Raw genomic sequence first — 20,706 nt, forward strand, 5'->3', positions numbered from 1 at the left:
GTTTAGCCAATTTAAGACCATGAAGCTTTAACATATAAATAACCATATGAAATCTCATAGACCCACATTAATATGAATATAGATTAAGGTGATATTTGATCAAACTAATAATATGAAATATATATATATATTTCCAAAACATGGAATATGTTTCAATCAAAAAGTCAGCAATATATCAACAATCTTAGAAATGTGACCTACTGCTTTAAAAAAAGTTCACCAACATGCTATATTCTGAAGGGTATAGATAGCATTGGTCAGATGGCTCTATATGCTAGCAAGTCTCCTTACTAGGAATACAAACCAGATTCAGTTAGGAAGGTAAAGCACCAGTTCTCTTAGCAGTGCTAGCTATGGTTTTAATTCCAGTGTACTTAAACTCATATGTCTGGGAGATTCTGTAAGATCTGTCTCAAGGAAGCACAGGCTACCACATGGGCATCCGAAGGAAGATTAGCAAGTGAATGAATCAGCTTCTTGACTATTGTCTTCAAACACTGGTGGGCAGCATTCAAATCTCTGTCAAACTGCTGTCCTTCGATTTGTAGAGCCAAATGACTGCAGATGTTTCTAAATTCAACACTATCCTGAAATGAATAGCAAACACAAAAAAAGCAATTAGAGAGGTTACGAGACGCATTGGTTGTGTTCTGTGTACCCATCTCCTATTCCCATGTTTTCTGGTGACAGCACCGCAATTTTTGTCTCAGAGAATTACTTTCCTCTATTTCCAGTCTATGTGGCTTGATTAAAGCTGACTGGTCAATCAGAACATATCACCCCTCAGCCACTTGGAATGACCAGGGATGAACAAGTGACTTGATGCAGTCCAGCAAGCTAGAGTCCCAGAATATTTGCTAGAGCTCTCTTTAATTGGTGTGTTGGAAAACATCTTGTCACTATCAACGGAGAGGCCAAAAGAGAGTGAAGCCAACACAGAAAAAAAAAGTAGAACCAAGAGATTAAAAGAGAGTGATTCTAATTACATCCTCTGAGCATGTCAATTCAGCTGTACTTGAATAATACAACCCAGGATTTTTTGGCTATCTGAGTCAATAAATATCCCCTTTTACTGAAGCCATTTGGAGTTGAGTTCTATTATGTGTTCCTGAAAGAGTTTTTAACAAGTACACAAATAGCCTCTGTTCCATACTTATTGTCTACAAGATGTGGTATTTAATGAACATGGTCTCAAGAAATCTCCAATGCAAATTTAGAAAAAAATAGTTCCCAGGTAATTTAAAAGAATGAACTACAGAGATGGTTAATTCCCAAATGTCTCATATTCTAAAATCTGGTGTTTGTTAGTGGCACACTAAAATTATTCCACGTAAGAGACGATGTTATATGATTAATTTTTTTAATACATGGAACTGACTTCCCCAGACTTCTGGTTCTGGCAATATGGCCTATTTAGTTTCCCCAAAACCCCTTACTACTAAAGTCTAAATAAAAAAAGAATGAACATCCTTTCCAAATTTGCAATGAAGTGGTGGAAATCACAAAGGACCAGAAATAAAGGAAGAGTAGATTTCTTTAGTTCCTCATCAATGCCCAACAAGAAAAGAAAGTTGGTCTTTCTTGAGCTGGGGTTGGAGTGAGGGGAAAAGGTGTCCCAAAAATGTATAACTGTGGATCTGTACTATATACTTAAACTTTAGTTTAAGCTTGGAGTTACTCTCTACCCTATAAACATGCTCTAGGAACACTCATGTTAAGAAAATAACATAAAAATTGGAACTTGGATGAAATATTCATGGTCACATGAACACTTAACAAAGGTAAACAAAGACCTATTCCACAGGAACATTGCATACCCCACAGCAGTCTCCCCGTTAACTCTGCCAAAGACAAACTCAGTATATGAAACTTATAATACAATCCATCACAATGTAGCAAATACAATGCAGGGTATGATTAAATGCCAAGAATTTTAGATAGAAATCATAAAATATGTGTAAAATGATTAAAACTATAAAAGATGGAGTAAAATATGTTTTAGGAAAAAAAAATAGGCTTGAAAAAAGAACCAAATACAACTTCAAGAAACGACAAGTACCATGAGAAATTAAAAACTCAAGGAACAGTATAAACAACTGAATGAATATATATGAAGAATAGAAAACTAAAAAATAAATATAAGAAAATTACCCAGAAAGCAAGATAAAAAGTTAAAGTTATGGGAAATCTGAAAGCAGCATTAAACAACATGGATGACAGGAGTCCAACATACACATTTACAAGAGAGAGAATGTAGTAGAGGCATTAATCAAAGAGATTAATGGGTAAGAATTATCCAAAATTGATCCAAAACATCAATCCTTAGATTTGGGAAGTAAAATAAACCTTGAGCAAAATAAGTTAAATGAGATTCAAATCTAAGCTCATTAAGGTAAAATTAATCTTAAAAAGCAACCAAAAAGAAAAGGATGACAAGACAGTCAACTTCTAAGCTATAACAATTGAAGATTAAAAAAAGAATGGATTGGGGCCTCCCTGGGCAGGCGGTTGAGTGCCACACTGTGTAGCTGTTCGCAGCTTCTGCAGCGCAGGTTCGATCCCAACCGACTGGTTTGTGCCGGTGGCACAAGCGGTTCAAGTCTCAGTGCTATCAAGCTATCACCAGCCACTGCTTGCATGAGTTTGATCCCCTCCAGGGTGCTAAGCCACCTGGTGCAGCAGACCTCTCCAGTCTTGTCTGCTGCTCCCCTGTGCGGTGCATGTCAGTGATCTGCCTGTTCTGCTCCCCACTGAATCCTCTCACCACCAAGCCCATAGCTCTGACTACACCCCAGTTCTTGTATGCATAAATAAATAAAAAATAAATCTTTAAAAAATAAATAAAGGACAAAAGCAATTTGATATTGTTAGATATTTCTAAAGATATAATTCGGAAAAAGGATATTCAATTCAGAGGGAAAGAATGAGATGCAAGAAGCAATAGTGAATAAAGAAAAAATGGTGTAAATTTAAAGAATTGGTTGTTCAAAACAAAAACAACAACTAGCTTGGACAATAGTAGGATGGTTCTAAAATACTGAATAGTTTTAATTTATCGGAATCTGCATTCTAAGGCATTGTATTATTCAAGAGCAAAGTGACAAGACAAATAGATTACAGACTTAAGTGTGTATGTGAAAAATGTAAGGGTTATCATTAAAACTAGAGAGGTAGTAAAAAAACATTTCACAATCAGTAGAGGAAAATGTATATAAAAGATTCTTGAGCCTATTTAAAGAAGATAAAATTGAGGAAATAAAGATAACAAAATAAAGCAAGGTAAATAAAAAGCTACAAATAAAATGCCTTTTGAAATATCCAATATCTAAGTGCTGATTACATTTAAAACATTTAAACAAAAAACACCTAAAGACTGAGAGTAAATGGATACTAAATGGATACCAAGCAAAGAGAAGACAAAGTAAGGCCAGGGAAATTATCGTTAGGGTTAAACAAACTACAATTAATAAAAGAAAATATTACCCAAGAAACCGTAACAGGTTTTTACCTGTGTGTGCTTAATTTAATAACCTCAAATTATATTCAATCCACAAACATAAAGACTGATTTTAACCCAGCTTTCTCAGAAATAGATCAAACAGCAAAATAATCACCTAGAAAGGAAAAAAAAATGAAACACTAAACACAAGTTTGGTATAATGGAGAAAAGCAGATACATATTATTCCCATGTGTAATATTTATGAAAGCTGGCTAAATTACAATGACAAATAGCCTTCCCAAAATGTGTGTGACTTAAAAATTCATTTCTAAATAATTTATGGGTCAGTGAAAAAATAATTGAACTTTTAAAATACTTTATACTGAACAGTGGTGGGAAATGCTATACAAATTCATGGAATGTAGGTAGCTATAGTGAGAAATATGTAAATTCAAATGCTTATATAACTAAAGAATAATCAATGGAAAATCTGTAAACTGAGAATGCAAGTCAGTAACTTAGGGGGAAAAAATGGATAATCCAAAAATAAATGAAAGGAAGAACTAAATGTTAAACCAAAGTTTGATGAGGAACTAGTTTTCTTTTTAATTCTACACAGAAAGAGAAACTGTTCTTCCCAATAAAAACTCTGGCATTTGGGTGGGATAGACTTGGGTTTCTGGCACAGGCTTGTAAAAGAACATCTCTCCAGAAGCAAAACAAATGTTCATTTATTTCAGTTCAGCAAACAATGACAAGAGGAAACTGGTGTGAGCTAGATTCTGGGACAGAAAGATAAACACACTACAATTCCTTTACTCAAGTATTCACAGGCTACTATGCTTCTTGGTCTTTTCCCTTTAAAGCGTTCTTGCTCCCCTGCCTTTGTTTGTTGCCCATTTCTACTCAGAAGGTATCAAGGGGCTACTTAGATAATCTGTCTGACAGTTTATAGGGTAACCAATATTGCTGGAGCATGTTGCTTGGGAATGGAGCTGGGCAGGGGGTTGGTGGGAGGGAGAAGAATGACTCTGGGTTATTTCCTTAAAGAGCCACATCAAGGGAACTGTCTGCTTGCTTTACAGAAATAACTCAATTCCAAGTACAAAGTAGAAGGGTCAAAGACAACATGCAAAAAGAAATTCAAAATAGAAGTAACTATTGAAATGCATGTTGACGTGTGCTTATTAGCCAATCTGCACTGGCATTCATCACCCAAAGAGGGGTAAATGGCCTTTTAACATATATTTTTGGTCCTAAACTCTGAAGTCAATTTCAGGTTTACTGTAAAGAATCAAAGGAACCATCCTTTGGAGAAATTATGCATACAAGTATAATTCTACTGCTGGGCTGTACTAGTCCCTAAAGCCCTGGGTAAACTTCAGATCTCTGGCAAGCTTTGCAAAGACTCTTTATTTTACTGTTTTAGTACAGTATTTCTTTTTAATCCTTTCTCAAATATATTAACAGTCAAAGAAAACAAATTAATAGGAATGGGCTTTCCATGGGACTCTTAAGTCAGGGAAGGGAAAAATAAAACAGGTTGTGACTTGTCTTCCTTTCTGGAAGGTCTGAAGGCCAACTACGGATCCAATAATCATGGCTTCCAAACAAACCTCTATTTCTGCAGCAGAAGGTGAGAGCTACAAGTAAGATCCTTAAGCAATAGCATAGTAAATGGCTCAGCTTTTGGTTGAAACCCAAATGATCAATATTGGTGATAATTTCACTTCTGGTACTTTCAGTCAATGACAGAGCATAACTCCCCAGGAGCTTGTATTTAGCTAGTCCCAGATGCTTGTAGAAATGATGTAATATCCTACAAAGACTTTCAGCATTGTGCCAGAATTAGAACACAATGGCTGAGCAATCTAAAAGCAGGTTTGGGAACTTTTAAAACCTTGTGAAATTTCAGACTCTGAATATAAAATGTCTTGATTGCTACAGTGATCCAAACTGATGGTCAGCATTTACATTTTTTTTATGTTTGTTAGTGATGTTGCTATTAATCTTTTGAATCCTTTTATTTTTATGTTTTTTTAATGGAAGTAACACTACATGAAAACATATAAGTTTTAGGTGTGCATCACTAAACACCAACATCTGTTTATATTACATTAAGCTCACCACTGAATGTCCAATTCTGTCTTTCACCATATAGTTGAATTCTTTGACCAACTTACCCATCTCTTTCCCTTCCCCTTCTGGCAACCAGTAATTGGTCTGATAGTCTAAAAGTTAATTTTATTTAATTCACTCCTTATCTTGTTTATGTACCATATATGAGTGAAATCATATGATGTTTTCTCCCTCTGACTTATTTCACTAAGCATAATACCCTCTAGGCCCATCCATATTGCTGCAAGTAGCAGCATTTCATCCTTTTTTTTTTCCCTAAATAGCAAATGAGATGAAATAGTCTCCTTTGATTCAACTAATTCTACTGGTACAAACTCAGTTACTGAATCACTGAAATTTATTTCAAACATTATCAAATCTCCCCTGCATTATTGACTACATTGAATAAAAGGCAAAATATATGGCACCTGATTGCTAAAGAGTTCATAACATAGTAAGGCCATGAAACACATAGAGTCAGCTGTCTTATGAAATGTGATGAGGCCTGTGGCAAAATAAAAAACCCAGCTCTATAGAAGAACAAGACTCTTCATAGACTCATGCTCTAATGAATGCACAGGGTTCATGCAAAGGTCATTCTCATGTGTGACTCCTTTCCACAGCATGCATGGTATGCGGTTCAAAATTTTCTTGCCTTCCCTGGAAAAACTCAGTTGTATAGGAGCAACCCATCAGAGGAGCTCTGATTTTTAGAATATTTCTTTCTGATTTTCAATGAAAGTCTGCCCTGTGGTTAAGTAGACTAATAGCCACCCAATGTCCACGTCCTCCTTAATCCCTACAATTTGTGATTATGTTACCTCACACTGCAAAAGAGGCCTTGTAGATTTAGGACAGGCAGCCCTTCAGGTAACTACACAGACTCCTGAATGCAGATCTTACTCCTTCACAAGCACTGGCCTTCCCATCAGGACCCTGATTCTACCCCTATGGTAGATCATCCATGGTCAAGTCATTTTATCTAAGGGGTACTTGTTTTTCTTATCTGTAAAATGGAAAAGATAATAGCTACCATATGGAGTGATTATGAAATTCAGTTAACAAACAGATATGAAAGCTCTTTGTATTTATAAGGGTTTCCCTAATCTAAGTTTATGAATGAAGTACTCTGCTAGACAATGAGGTGTCAATAAGAAAAAGAGGAAGACAAGAAACTGGAAAAATACGTTCTGTAAAAACTTGAAATCTAATTAGTGAGATGAAACCTATTTGAAACTATTCAGTAGAGATGTCACATAGAATAAGATTAAGGCTCAACAAGAGTAGTCAAGCTCACGTCACATCTACGTGGATGGTTATTTTTAAACAACCGAAAATAAGAAATATTGACAAGGATGTAGAGAAATTGGAACACTTGTGCAGTGCTGGTGAGAATGCAAATTGTTTTACCCACTATGGAAAACTGTGGCGTTTCCTCAAATTTAAAATACTACTGCCATATGATACAACAATTACATTTCTGGGTATATATCTAGAAGAAGTGAAAGCAGAATCTTGAAGAGATATTCACAGGTCCTTGTTCATCTCATCATTATGCAGCTCCATGTCCATCAATGGATGGATGGATAAACAAAAGGTGGTATATAGATACAATGGAATACTATTTAGGCTTCATAAGGAAGGAAATTCTGACCATACTACAACATGATTGAGCCTTGAGGGCATACTAAGTGAAATGAACCAGACTCAAAAAAGACAAACATGTGATACTGAAGGTAGTCAGACTCACATAAACTGAAAGTAGAATGGTGATTGCCGGGGAGAAGGGGGAACAGGGTCTTCTTCCATAGATACAGAGTTTCAGATTTGCAAGATGTAAAAGTTACGGAAATTGGTTGCATGATAGTGTGAATATATTTAATACTACTAAGTTGTACACATAAAATGGTACATTTTATGTTATGCTTTTTTTTTTTTCACTACAATAAAATTTTATTTAGAAAAAATGTGGTTGAGGCCATCAGAGTGCTGCTGGGCTTTTCAGTAGGGAAGAGATGACGCATCAGAAAAACAGAAGTGGGAGGAACCGCATAGACACAACAAAATAGGTGGTACTGGGGATAGCAGTATTTTACTCATAAGGGAAAAGATGACCCCTGCAATTAGAATGCAAAACACATACAAAGGTCTGAATTAAGTAGGAGCTGGTCGGGGAAGAAACCAATCTGAAAAGAACGGAGTTTTATGTTGCAAGCCAGTATATAAGCTAGGGTGGAAATTCTCAAGTGCCATGGTATAAAGTCCTAGAGACTTCCAATCATGACAATAACATGGCAAACCAGCATTTTAATAATACTGATCTATCTGAGAATCTGACACTGGACAAAACTGAGGGGTACCCAAAGACCCTGAACTACTAACAGGAAAAACCACGTTGCTTCCTCTAATGGTTCATGCCTACTCGTATGCAAAAAAGCAAAGTATTGAACTTTAGTGTGCTCAAAGATTTTTAATCAGCTAAAGGTTCAAAGGGAGTAGAGAGAAGAACAAGAAGAGTAGGGAGAATAGGATTTCAAAATACAAACTCACAATCAAATTCCAAAATCAACCACCTGCTCACGGGCAAACATTCAGCCAAAGAGGCAGGGCCCAAAGCAGAGCTGCCAAGGCCCAAAAGCAGAATTGAGAGAAGACTGAGTCAAAGGCACCTCCTGGCAGGAAACAAGGAAGAAGCTGAGCAGGGCTGGGAGAGGAGGAGAGAGCCAAGATTCACAATGTACCACCCTAGTTAAATTTACCATGAGGTCAAGATGGCAGTTGCCATACTCTCTCAAAAGAGCAGGATTGTGCTGCTGGCCAAAGCACTAAAACCAGAGAGGAGAACCTGAATACACATGTCCAACACGGCTGCTTAGCTCTACCCCTGGTTCCCAGAAGAACCCCCCTAATCCACACACATGAAGTGAGGTTCATGGTATGCAAGAACAATATTAAGCACCTTAGATGTTTGCTCTGCAGAGATGAGGAGTGGAGTCTGTTCAGGATACCACCCCAGCCTGCCTACACCTGATAACAAATCTACCAGGTGTCAGGTGCCAGGTAAGCCTCCTTATACGCCCTGTCTCGTTCAGTCCTCACAACAGTCCATGACAGGTGAAAGTCAATGTGGCTTGGAGAGAGTAAATGACATACCTAAATGGCACAGCAAGTGAGTAGTAGAGCTGCAGTTATAGTGATGTGTCACTTAACAAAGGGAATACATTATGAAAGATCAGAATCATGCTGTCATTGTGTAAACATCATAGAGGATAATTGTACAAACCTAGATGGTATAGCCTCCTACACACCTAGACTATCTGGTACAGCCTAATGTAACCATAGTCCGTGCAGTCCATTCTTGATCCATTCTTGACCAAAGCATCACCAAGACATATACAAAAATGTATATACATATGTATATACATATATATATTTCAAAATTCAGGTGTTCCTCAAAGATCTGGCCCAAGTCAGAAATTGGACCAGGTGCTATGGTGACTCAGAACAGAGATCACTTCCAGTGCTGGAGACAGACTGGCTAACACGGGGCACCATGGAAGCAGGCAGGAAAGGCACCAATCTAGCTTTGGGACTGAAACACACATGTCTACAAATGAATTTTTGGGGTTTTTTTGTTTGTTTGTTTGGGTTTTTTTGGCCATATTCATATTTTTATTAAGGTAACATAGTTATGGGTTCTACAAAGCTCAATTGGCAATGGTAATATCCAAATTAAGGACTCCCCTATTGGTCCATCCCTCTTTCCAGCAAGGTGATTGAGAGGGGTAGTTATCTAGAAGATAGATAAAGAATAGAAACTATCATGCTCTATGTATAGTCAACCCCTAGATAATCAGAGACCTCCTAGCTGGCACTCCCCCCTTCTCCTTTCTGTTTTCTCCCATCCAGTACAATTCATTGTGTGTATTAGGAATGTGCACATCTGAAATTCTTGAATAATTGAAAATGCACCTGCAAATGTTAAAAAAGAAAAAAAGTTAAGCCTTCTTTTAGTTTCTTACTGAGAATAAACACTTGTACCAAAACTGAAGGCTTGAAGGCAATAGGAATCTGGCAGCAGAAGTCAGTTTGAAAGTTTGTTTTCTGAAGCCAACACAATATATAATAAAGCCAAAAATACAGTATGACTTACAGGTTCTAAAATGCATATAACTTTTAAACAATCTATAAGCTAGATTTTTATTGTTATTTTATCTTGCCACATCATTTATTGTTATTTTATCTTACCACATTTCAAAATAACTTCTGGATCTACATAAACTATAAATCAGTTTCTGTTCTCTTAACCACTGACTTTAAAGTAAGTTGATTGCTTCAAAACAGTATCATTTGAGGCCTCCACAAACTTCTTTCTTTTCACATTTTTCCTTCTCACTCTCCCTGATCTCCTCTACAAGGAGCATTAGAGAAAGTAAGAGCTTTGTCCCAGCCTTTCTTGATGGGGCCTCATATTGATGAACTTCAGCCTGGTCAGGAGATGACTCTCCACTAAAGTTGCCCAGTGCTAGACCCAACAAAAGAACCCACACTCCTCCCGCAGACCTATTGCCTATTAGATGTATATATAAAATGGGATATCATTTCTCCGTTTTAGAGGGATGTTGCAAAAACCATACATTCAGGACAATATGCAATAAATTGCCCCAACTTCACTTAGTTCCCCAACATCTGGCTTTGAACTACAAATTCACAGGGCCCAAAGCAGTCACTAGGTGCCTGAACTCAAGGTCAATCTCAAATAGATATGCAACTGTGTATTAATAAAACACCCAATGAAGAACCAAACTATCTGCCAGTCAACATAAAAAGTCTATCATTCACAGGAAATTAAACATTTTTACTTGTGGTAATCCCAGTGTAAACACTTGCACATAACTTAGGTTCCTTATGCATTTGCTTTGGGTATGGCACCATTTTCATTAGAAAAGTCCAGTGAAAAGCACTTTGTAATGGATACAAGTCCTTGATTCAGGTATGCTCACAAGGCAAACCCAAAATTTGTAAAATAAAGCATAGCAACATATCCACCAAGATGTCAAACATAAGTAATTTTGTTTTAGGACCTTCCTACAATGTCTTTTCCAAAAGCTTTATTTCAGAAAGCTTCTTTGTCCTGCTTTTCATATCATTCATATTATATATTCACATTGTATAGCAGTTACTCGCCTTTTTCTAACATAAAAGCACATTTTTGTCCCAAATAAAGAGCAGTCCCCCTGCTATGGCCACTAATCATATAACCCTGAACACTGATTTCTTCAACAGTATATTAGTAATTTTTAAATACACAATTACCAAATTTGTAAAAACAGACTTCACAACTAACATTACTGAGGGGGAGCACTCATCATTAATGACTTCGTCTGAGTAACCCAATATTCACATTTGCAGTTTGCTAAGAGCATTAGTGATGACTGTGAAGCCAAAGCCAACAATTTTCTAACCACTACTCTTGTTCTGTAGAATGAGAAAACCAGCAAGGACTACTGAATGTGATGGAATAATTGGTACCAGAATTAGCTAAATGAAACGGGTGAGCTCACAGGCAATTTTAATCCACAAGGGCAGGAAAGTTTTTCTGCCTCCAAAACTATGGCATCAGCCAAAGTTTCCATAAAACTTGCTTCAGAAAAGAACTCTTGGAAACTATAAATGTTTCTAATTCTCAAAGGAACACAGATAAAACTCAATCAGAGTGACTTCATAATTGGCTTTATTAATGGCCTCTAAGTGAATTGGTTGTTTTCAGCAGTTTTCAACATCCTAGACTGGTTTCCTTCTGGTGCTTGCTTTGGATAGCAATTGCCTAAAGTATTCTTGCTGGTATAACTAGTTTGATGGTGATTTCCAACATTTACTTGGTGCTTTTTATCACTATGTACAGTGGCCATCATATAAGGAAGCATACATCACTCAGTGTCCCCCACCCCCCAATTTCTAAGTTGAAAACTTAACTCTCAATCTGACTAGATTTTGAGATAGGGTCTGCAGTAGTGTGATTTATAGGAAAAATAGATATGTTTCTTATATGTATATTTGGTCTTCATTCACAGTTCCTGGCTCACTGCTCCCTTTCAAAGCCTTAGAATTTCCAGTGCTGAAAGTGACAAACGTGTTTCTTGTTAGTTAATAAGGTGACTTTTGGAGAAATACCCGAGGAACCGGAGAGAGGGGACTGGTCGCCAGGGAATCCAACTGAGAGAGGGGGTGGTTGAGTTACATTGCCAGTAGTCACTGATTTCATCAATCATGCCTTTGTAGTGAAGCCTCCACAAAAACCCAGAAGGAGTTTTAGGCAGCTTTTGGGTTGGTGAATATGTGGAGATACCTGGAGAATGGTGCGCTTGCAGAGCACATGGAAGCTCTGTGTCTTTTCCCCATACCTTCCCCTATGCTTTTCTTCCATTTGGCTGTACCTGAGTTATTACCTTTACAAGAAATTGATAATCTAATGAGAAAACAGGTTTCTTGAATTCTGCGAGCTCCTCTGGCAAATTAATCAAACCTAACCAGTGGGTAGTGGGAACCTCCAATCTGCAGTCAGTTCCACTGGCATCTGAAGTGAAAGGTGGGAGACTGAACACTTGACTGATACAATCTGATGCATTTCCTGGAAGAGAGCATTGGAATTGCGTGGGGTGTCTGAGAATTGCTCTGTATGGGGAAGCCTCCACACACTCACATTCCAGTTGGATCCAGATCCTACACAGGGCCTTTAAGAAGGTAATTAAGGTTAAATGGGGTTGTAAGGGTGGGGCCTTTACCAATAGGATTGGTGTCTTAGAAGAGAGTAAGAAACATCAGTGATCTCCCTTTCTCTTCATGCATAGACGAAAGGCTATGTGAGGACATAGCAAGAAAGCACTAGTCTGTAAACTAGAAAGCACACTCTTACCAGAAACAGAACTTGCTGGCACCTTGCTCTTGGACTTCCCAGCCTCTAGGATGGCGAGAAAATGTCTGTGGTTTAAGCCACCCAGTCTGTGGCATTTTGTTATGGCAGCATAGCTAAGAACACTCACACTGTTGCAGCAAGAGTGATATGCAGTGCATGGCATATACAACCATACCCTGGTTACTATGCGCTATCATGTGCTCTACCTCAGAGGATGTTCGTAACACCCATGCATCAACACTGCGAGGTAGTGGAGTCAGACAAAAACTTACCTGAATCATGGACTGTCAGTTTCCAGCTTTAGCACCTTCAAGAAAATCCTAAATTCCTCTGAACCTCAATTTCCTTCTTTGACATTTGTCAAGTTGGTTAACTCCATCCTCTCCACAAAATTTAACAGGACTTATTACTGTTGAGCAATTTTATTCACCCTAAAGAAGCTGACTTCAGGTTTTTTCATGTCTTTTATTATCTCTAAATGCTCAAAAGAATATTAACTGTTGGTTTCTTTGAGAAGAGAGAAAATACTATAAAAAAAATCCATTATTGTTGTGATAAAGGTTTCTCTACCTTCAAGCCTGGAAATTTCACTTCCTTAACCTTAGGTAGTGTGATTTGTGAGTCATTCAATATTGACACCTTTAAGTCAGGCATCAGGCATGGGCTAAAGTTGACCTCTAGATAGTGGGGATTACTTGCAAGTCTCTTTGGGTCATTTGAACTCTGATTTTATCAGTGTTCTCAGAAAAGTAAACACAGAATCCATATATCAGATCTGTAACTATCAGGAATGGAATTCACAACAACAATAGACAATAAGAATTCACGAGGCATTGACCTGCTAATAATAATAATAATAACAATAATAATACAAAAGTATTGAGATTTACTAGGGACAGTCAGTAGCCAAGATTTTATATGTATTATCTCAATAACTTTATAAGGCTGTATACCACAATCCCCACTTTTTATGTGAGGAGACGGAGGCACAGGAAAGCTAAATAACTTGCCCAAAGGCCTATAGGAGGAAGTGACAGAAAATTTTAAAATGCTCCATGGGGTCTGATTGCTGTCCAATGCTGTGATGTCTCCATGACAGAGACCCTAATGTCTATCATCTGGCCCACAGGCTTAGTCCTGCTTCTCTGTTGCAAGTAACACTAGGTAAGAGACCTGCTGTTGGGGAAGTTTCCACACACTTCCAACTTATATGTAAGTTTTTTTTTTCTTAGAGATTTATTTATTTATGCATACAAGAGCTGGGGTACAGGACAGAGATGCGGGGGATGAGAGGATTCACCAGAGACAGAGCAGGGAACAGAACAGGCAGACTGACCGAAGTACACTGCTGAGGGGAGCAGCGGGCAAGGCAGGAGAGGTCTGCTGCACCATGTGGGTTTCTCCCTGGCCAGCCGGGGATCCAACTCATGCTGCAGAGGCTGTGGATTGCTTCATAGTGCGGTGCCTAACCCCTTGCGCCACCAGGAAGGCCCGATATGCAAGTTTTATTCCCATTAGCACAAATCCTCCTGAAACCATTGTTGTGTCTAAAATCAACTCCCCGGTGGCGCAGCTGTTGAGCGCTGGGTTGCGAAGCTGCCAACTGCCTCTGCAGCGCCGGTTCGATCCCCGGCTGCTCCCCGGTCACCAGAGGAGAGTCCCACATGGCGCGCAGACCTCTCCTGCCGCCCGCTGCTCCCCTCAGCAGTGTACTTCGGTCCTTCTGCCTGCTCTGCTCCCCACTCTGGCTCTAGTGAATTCTCTCACCCTCCCACGCTTCTGAATGTACCCAGTGCTTGTATAAATAAATAAATAAATCTTCAAAAAATTAAATAAATAAATAATAAAATCAATCCACATGTTCTTAACTAAACAATATAGAAAACACTCTTCCAAATCGTTTTAATTAACACTAGTATTAATGTAGCCAAATCTGCATAACCAGTCCCCTGAAAAGACACACTGTATCTTTAAGTGTTTTGAAATTATTATTTGCCAGACCAAATGGAAACACTACATTTTCTCCAAACAGCAAACCAAAGCAAAATTCCAAGATGTTAACCAAAAGGCAAATCATCCACATCAACCTCTGCCTGCTTCTCTCTGTTCTGAAAGCACTGGCTGTTCTCAGAGGCCCTGCAGGTGAATAGCAAACTCCAACAGTAAGAAAGCTGAAGATCCCTGTTCTTAATGAGGCCTCAGGACACTTCTAGAAACACTGGCAGCAACACCTCCAGATATTGGCAAAGTTTGCTTCTCACCAGGAAGAAAAGGATCATGATCCAAGGAGCTGAGTAGCTGAAGGAAGTTTTGGGCAGTTTTTTGGACTGAGAAAAGCAGTGACAGAGTAGAGACATTAGAATAAGGAGCAAAAGGAAAAGGTCCAGGCAGATGAAAAATTTGCAATTGTACTTAAAAGAAAGAATTTACATGTGGGGGAAAACCAAACAGCATTCCTTTACTAGAGACAAATAGGCTGAGTGGCGCTGTCATCTTATAAATATCACAAAGAAAGATATTCAAGTCACATGGCCTCAGTTTTCTCAGAAAAGGAGTGAGAAGTTTGAATGAAGATAGCTTGAAGGGGTGGAAAACACTTAGGACAAAAAGTCAACTAGTAAGGATTTAAAGGATTATCAAGTAAAAGTGCAGCATTTTAAGTTCAAATGGCATGATTTGTAGTGGATGCCTCCAGAGCAGAGGATCCAATACTCCTAAACTGAGTCAAGTCCTTGAAGCTGACTCCCAACCCGCAGCCTGGCCTCTGGTGGTTTATCTAGGAACACAGTCCTTGCCTCAGTCACTTCAGTAACTGCCTTGGCCTCCAGAGCAATCCAAGGTCCTCAATATGACATACAGGCCTTTCCTTAAATGACCCCACTTACTTCTCCAGCATCTTCTTCTTACCTTCTGTCATAATCAACTAGTTTTAGTTCCTCTGAGGACTCAGGACTTTTTATTACTTCTGGGATTTTGATCACACAACTCCCTCTGAAATGCTTTGTCCCTGTAATGCCTGGAGAGTAAACATTCATTTATTTGAAGATCACCTCCTCCCAAAAGCCTTCTAGGATCACCTTAAGTAAAGCTGAGAACTGTCTCTTCTTTTACCAATATATCAACATCCTGAACAAGCCCCTAATATCACATAGAGTTAATAATAATATCACAGTCCATCAATTCTAAGATGTACATTTTTTAACAACAACAACAAAAAAAAATCTTTGAAATGAGGATGTATCTTACATTGAATGAATGGTGTGCTGTAGTTTAACTGTCAGGGTTTTAAATTTCTTGGTGGTACAAAAAAGGTGTATATTACTGTTAAGACCACTGGTGAAATACATCTTCATAGTTTAAGTTTCTGAGGTGAATGGAGCAATGCTTTGAATCTGGAGGCACTCTTGGTCCCTTCCCCCTAAACAGTTGGCAATATTTGATTGTATTAACTTGGGAAGAGAGAGGTGTGATACTAACATTTAGTGGCTAGAGGCTGCTAAACATCCTCCAATGCATAGGACAACCCCCTCCTGCAACAATTACCCGGTCCAAAATGTCAGTAGTGCCCAGGTTGAGAAACCCTAGTATAGAGTAACCATATTGATTTGGGTGTATGATATACCCTATTGTGTTTGATTTAAAATTAATCCTTTATAATATATAGTGTAGCCTAATATTTAGCACTTTTTCCTAAATCTTGGCTTGGAGATCAAGAAAAGTAACTCTTGAAAAGTTCTCTAAGCTTTTTTCCTCATCTTTGCCCTGCTGCCTTCTTCTGGACTCCCCAGAGGAATGAATGAAGCAATGCTCCAGGTTAAAACTGAAGCACCAGAAGGTCTGAAACTGACCTTCTGGTCAATTAGTTTAGTTAATGGCAAGGCCAAGATTGAAACTGAGACCCCCAGATTTCCATGAACCCGCTCATCCTGGGAGGCACTGCTCTGTTTCCTGACTCACATGGCTAATGGTTTGGTACCTGAAGAGGAAACTGTTATAGGACAGGGAGAGGGGCAGCCCAAACCCCACAAACCTGCCTATTCTAAATGGGTTCTGCCATCCGCCGCATCAACACAAAACATATGACACTTTAATGGGAAGGAACTTTAATAAAACTAGGAAACAATACAGGTAAGGCAAAGAGTCTAGTTTCTAAATGAAGCACCCAAAGTTACCCATCCCCTCGTGGGTAAAAGTCCATCCATATGGGATCAGCCCAGAACAAGGCCCCAAAGCCTGCTAAAAGTCTAAAGCATCTTCCAGTGGGGACCCACAGAAAAGGGTCACAAACAACCGGACAAGCCCGGAAGGAAAAGAGCAAAATCAACATCAAGATAAAAGCTGCCATTGTCACCTCCCCACGGGTCTCACCCACATCTGTGTCACCCAGTCCACGACCAAAAGACAAGCGCAGTTTCTTCATGTGTCTCTAGGCTCCATGCGCCTCTTCCAGGTCTACTGGCTCCATCCTGCTTCCTTCCTCAGTCTCTTCTGCAGCTTCTTCTCTCCCTGCTCAGCTCCACCCTCCCTCGGGTGGGGCAGGGAACCTCCCCCTTTCCTGGGGACCACCCTGTTACAAAACTGTGCCCCACAAATATGAGGTACTTGATGAAGTAGGAGTTTATCATTAGAAAATCGGTCAAGCATAACACCAGGATCCAACTCTGTTTTCATCCCACTTTATGAGAATTAAGGTTGATTATGTAAGGTTGATTCCCTATGCTCTGTGGATATTGGATTTATGCAAAAATAATTACAGTTCAGGTGTTAAGGCATTTTAAATAAATGTATGTGATCTTTGCCATACAAAAGAGAAAAGGGACATAAGTGTATTTAAAGCTCTAGAAAGGTTATTAATTTGAAAGGGGAGTAGAGGAAGCTGTCTTCCATGCCTAGAGGCTTCACAAGTTGGAAGTGCCTTTAGGTGGAGCAGGAAGCTGATTTATATGAGAGGAAGGAGTGCCAGAGGAAGGTTCTAGTATGCTAAACTAGTATGCTGACTGCAGTCAGATGGACCACCCCCACCTCCCGCCCCTGATCTCCAGGTACTGAGTACCCAGAGCATCACTTGTTCCTTTCCCTTTCCCCTGGAGCGGTATCACTGTGGAGAGCACCTTCCAGATCCCAAGGTACCACCAGTCTCCATCCTGGCCCCGCAGCCCCGCCCTGCGGAGAACCCTCAGCCTGAAAGGGGATGCTGGAAGCCACACTAACCTTTAGGTGGATGGGGAAGGACCGCTCCTGCTGGAGGGGACCCAGCAGCGTCTGTTCCACACTGACCAGCTCCGAGGTCGAGTCCACCACGCGGGCCAGCGCGCTGCGCATCGCCATCCGGGCCAGGGTGCAGGGTCCACGGGCCCGGGGGAAGGGCAGCAGATCCGCGCCTCCCTCCGCGCCTCGCACCCCCTCTCCCTCCCGGCAGCTTGCTGCCACCTCGGCTCCACAGTTCCTGGCTCCCCGGCCCACGCCCCCCTCCTGGCGCCAGTGCCCTGGCTGGGCCCGCCAAGGGCCTGAGCGTCGCTTTGGGACAGTGGGCAAGTGATCCGGGTCGCGCAGGCCCCCGGGAGCGCCCGGACCGTCCCCCCACCCGCATTCCTGCTGCACCAGCTGCAGGGTCTGCAGGGCCACCATTTGGTGGCTGATGGAGGCCACTAAGGGCGCGGGGCTAGTCATTGTCTCCGCTGGAGGCTCCGCGCACTCCACGGGCAGGTGGAACCGAGAGCGAGGGAGGCGGGGACCTTTGGGGGAGCCAGGGTCACAGATCCTAGCCCGCCGCTCCTCAGCCTCCCAGCTTCACGACGTGTGAGGCCGGCCCCGCCCCCGGCCCGCAGTTGGTGACCCGCACCGGCCCGAATGGGCTTGATCAGACCCAAGGCTGCCTCAAGCGCTGCTCCATGTGCACTTGAAAATCAGCCAGATACTGAGCTTGGTTCTTCCTCCTCTCCAGGGCTTTGCTGGGAAAACATGCGGCTTTGTGCGGATGCATCCATTCTCATGAATACCCCGCCCCCATCGCCTGTGCAGGATACCAACAGGTGACCACCTAAGCACTGAGAGCTGGGGGTGGGGAGGAGAGGGAGCTTAAAATTCACTCTTGAACAAAAATGTGTGGAGCCAGAGAAAATCTCAAAAGAAGGCTGTGGCCTTTCCCTCTCCCACACTTTCACAATACTATAGGGATTTTCAGGAAAATGTTGGAGTAGCAGTCAAGGCCTCAACGTCCCTCAAGCATAAAAAGGGGACCTGTGGGACTCACAGTTCTTTTGGGCTCTGCTTTGCTCCCTGCCACATGTGCTCAGAGAGCCTGACCACTAAGTAAAATCAGGAAGCAGCAGTACAGCCTGCTTCTGACGCTATGCAGGAAGTCTGGCCTGGCACTGCCTAGATGAGGAGTCTAAATGGTTTTGAGTGAAACTCCCTGAGGACTTAGGCAGCGAGGTTTGCAGCTAAATTTTTTTTTAATGATCCATGAACCCAGGGACAGCTGTACAAATAGTTGCTGGTCTTAATTAAAACTAGCTTCGCTACTTTCTTGACTTAGGAAAAAGGACTGGCAAATTTATGCTTTGATAGATTGGAAACTATTAGTATATGATTGCACTTTGGAAAAAAAAGATACTTGAGGGCAACAGTATGGAGGACTGTTCCATAGCAGCTTATTTCTGCTGCTGGTGGGAAACCATTTAGATAACCCCACACTACACTAAAACATAGGGCAAAAGTGTGGATCTATGGGAGACAAGTGGACCTTGGCAGCTTTGTCCCGGAGGATGGGATTTCATTCTTTTAGAAGGAAAAGTCCACCATGGTGTTGTGGAGTAAGATCCAAAGAGGCCCTTGAAGGCATTCTGGTGAGCCTGTTAGTATAGAACAGCAGTCATCAGAGATTTTATAGGGAAGGATTCTCTCCTGGTCCTTTAAGATTTAACTTCAACATTGTTTGACCCTATATAATTCCCACAATTCTCCAGTGAATGTCCCTTGTCATTTTCAGTGTTTTGTTTTGCCTAGGTAAACAAATCTGAACGCCAATGTAAAGAAAATCTTTCTTAAACAAAAATCAGTATGTTCACACTAATTATAGCTAAGTAAAAATGTGTGTCTCTGCATTGAGAGAGGAAACTACTATGGAGGGAAGTAAACAGTTTAATGTTGATTAGATTCTCTTGCCATGAAGTTTCTTAAACTCATAATATAATAAAATAGATTCTCTGTGTGTGTCTGTATGCACAAACGTGCACAATTCTCAAATGTTGAAATTCATTAGGTTCTGTAGAGACTAACTGGGATTCATAAAATCTAACCCCTGATTTTCTCAGAGCATGTTCAGATCTCCAGGGGTACTCCTCTTTCAAGATTCACAGGAAATCCAGTTTTATGGACTAACTCTTCCACTATAAAATGGCTGAATGCAAGACCTTCTTGACAGATGGAATTTCAGCCAACAGCAGAATTGAAATCACTGGACTCACCCTGACCTATGGCCTCACAGTTCTACACACCAGGCTGACTCTGATGGCCATGAGCCCAGCTGACCTTCAGGGGACAGGAGAGAGGGGGCCAGAAAACCATGTGGCCTATGGGATAGTATGTGTAGCTTTAAATAGGTGTCTGAGTTTTCTAGTCTCCTGTAGCAATCACTGGATTATCCAGCAGCTCAAGGCATTGTCTGTCTTGGCTATGGGCCACATTTTCCATTGCTATGACCTGGGAATGGCTGATGTCTCAAAACTAGAGATTTGAGGTCCTAACTGAGGAAAAAATATTCATAGACCATTGACATGTTAATACTAGCAGTTAATAACAGCAGATTTACCTTTGATCTGAAACAATTCCAAAAGTATATATGCAGAGATGCCAGACCAAGTAATAAATTATATACTCTCTACTCACTGTACTCACAATCTGATGCTACTATTTAATAAAAGGCACGTTCAGAAGGACAAAGGAATAGACACATGAAATTGTTGCTTCACAACATGTTTCATTATTTTATGGAAACCATACCCTCATTTCCCAGTAGGTATTTTTCATCCTCTGTGCTCAATCCGTGTAGCTGGTAGAGTGGATCCATCCTACTGTAGAAGACTGAGGCATGTAGGCTGAGCCCAATCATAAATCACATTCCCACAGTAAGTGTTTAGAAGTGGGTGTAATGACCCAACTACAGAGAATATAGTTAGGATATGTTCAGTTGACTGTACTGTGTAAGAAAAAACAATGCAACTAGAAAAA

At 40.4% G+C, this 20,706-nt stretch overlaps 1 protein-coding gene across 1 annotated transcript; it reads right to left on the reverse strand.

Moving 5' to 3' along the window:
• Positions 1 to 246: 246 nt before the first annotated feature.
• DLEU7 (deleted in lymphocytic leukemia 7) lies at positions 247 to 18,144 on the reverse strand (the record flags this gene model as incomplete). The annotated part of the gene is made up of 2 exons (XM_084235065.1): positions 247 to 587; positions 17,686 to 18,144. The coding sequence occupies 2 exons, from the start codon at positions 18,142 to 18,144 to the stop codon at positions 381 to 383; spliced, it is 666 nt and encodes a 221-aa protein (XP_084091191.1). The 3' UTR covers positions 247 to 380.
• Positions 18,145 to 20,706: the final 2,562 nt, after the last annotated feature.

The sequence above is a fragment of the Talpa europaea genome (assembly GCF_964194135.1).
Source record: "Talpa europaea genome assembly, chromosome: 6".
In the NCBI taxonomy this organism is placed as follows: domain Eukaryota; kingdom Metazoa; phylum Chordata; class Mammalia; order Eulipotyphla; family Talpidae; genus Talpa; species Talpa europaea.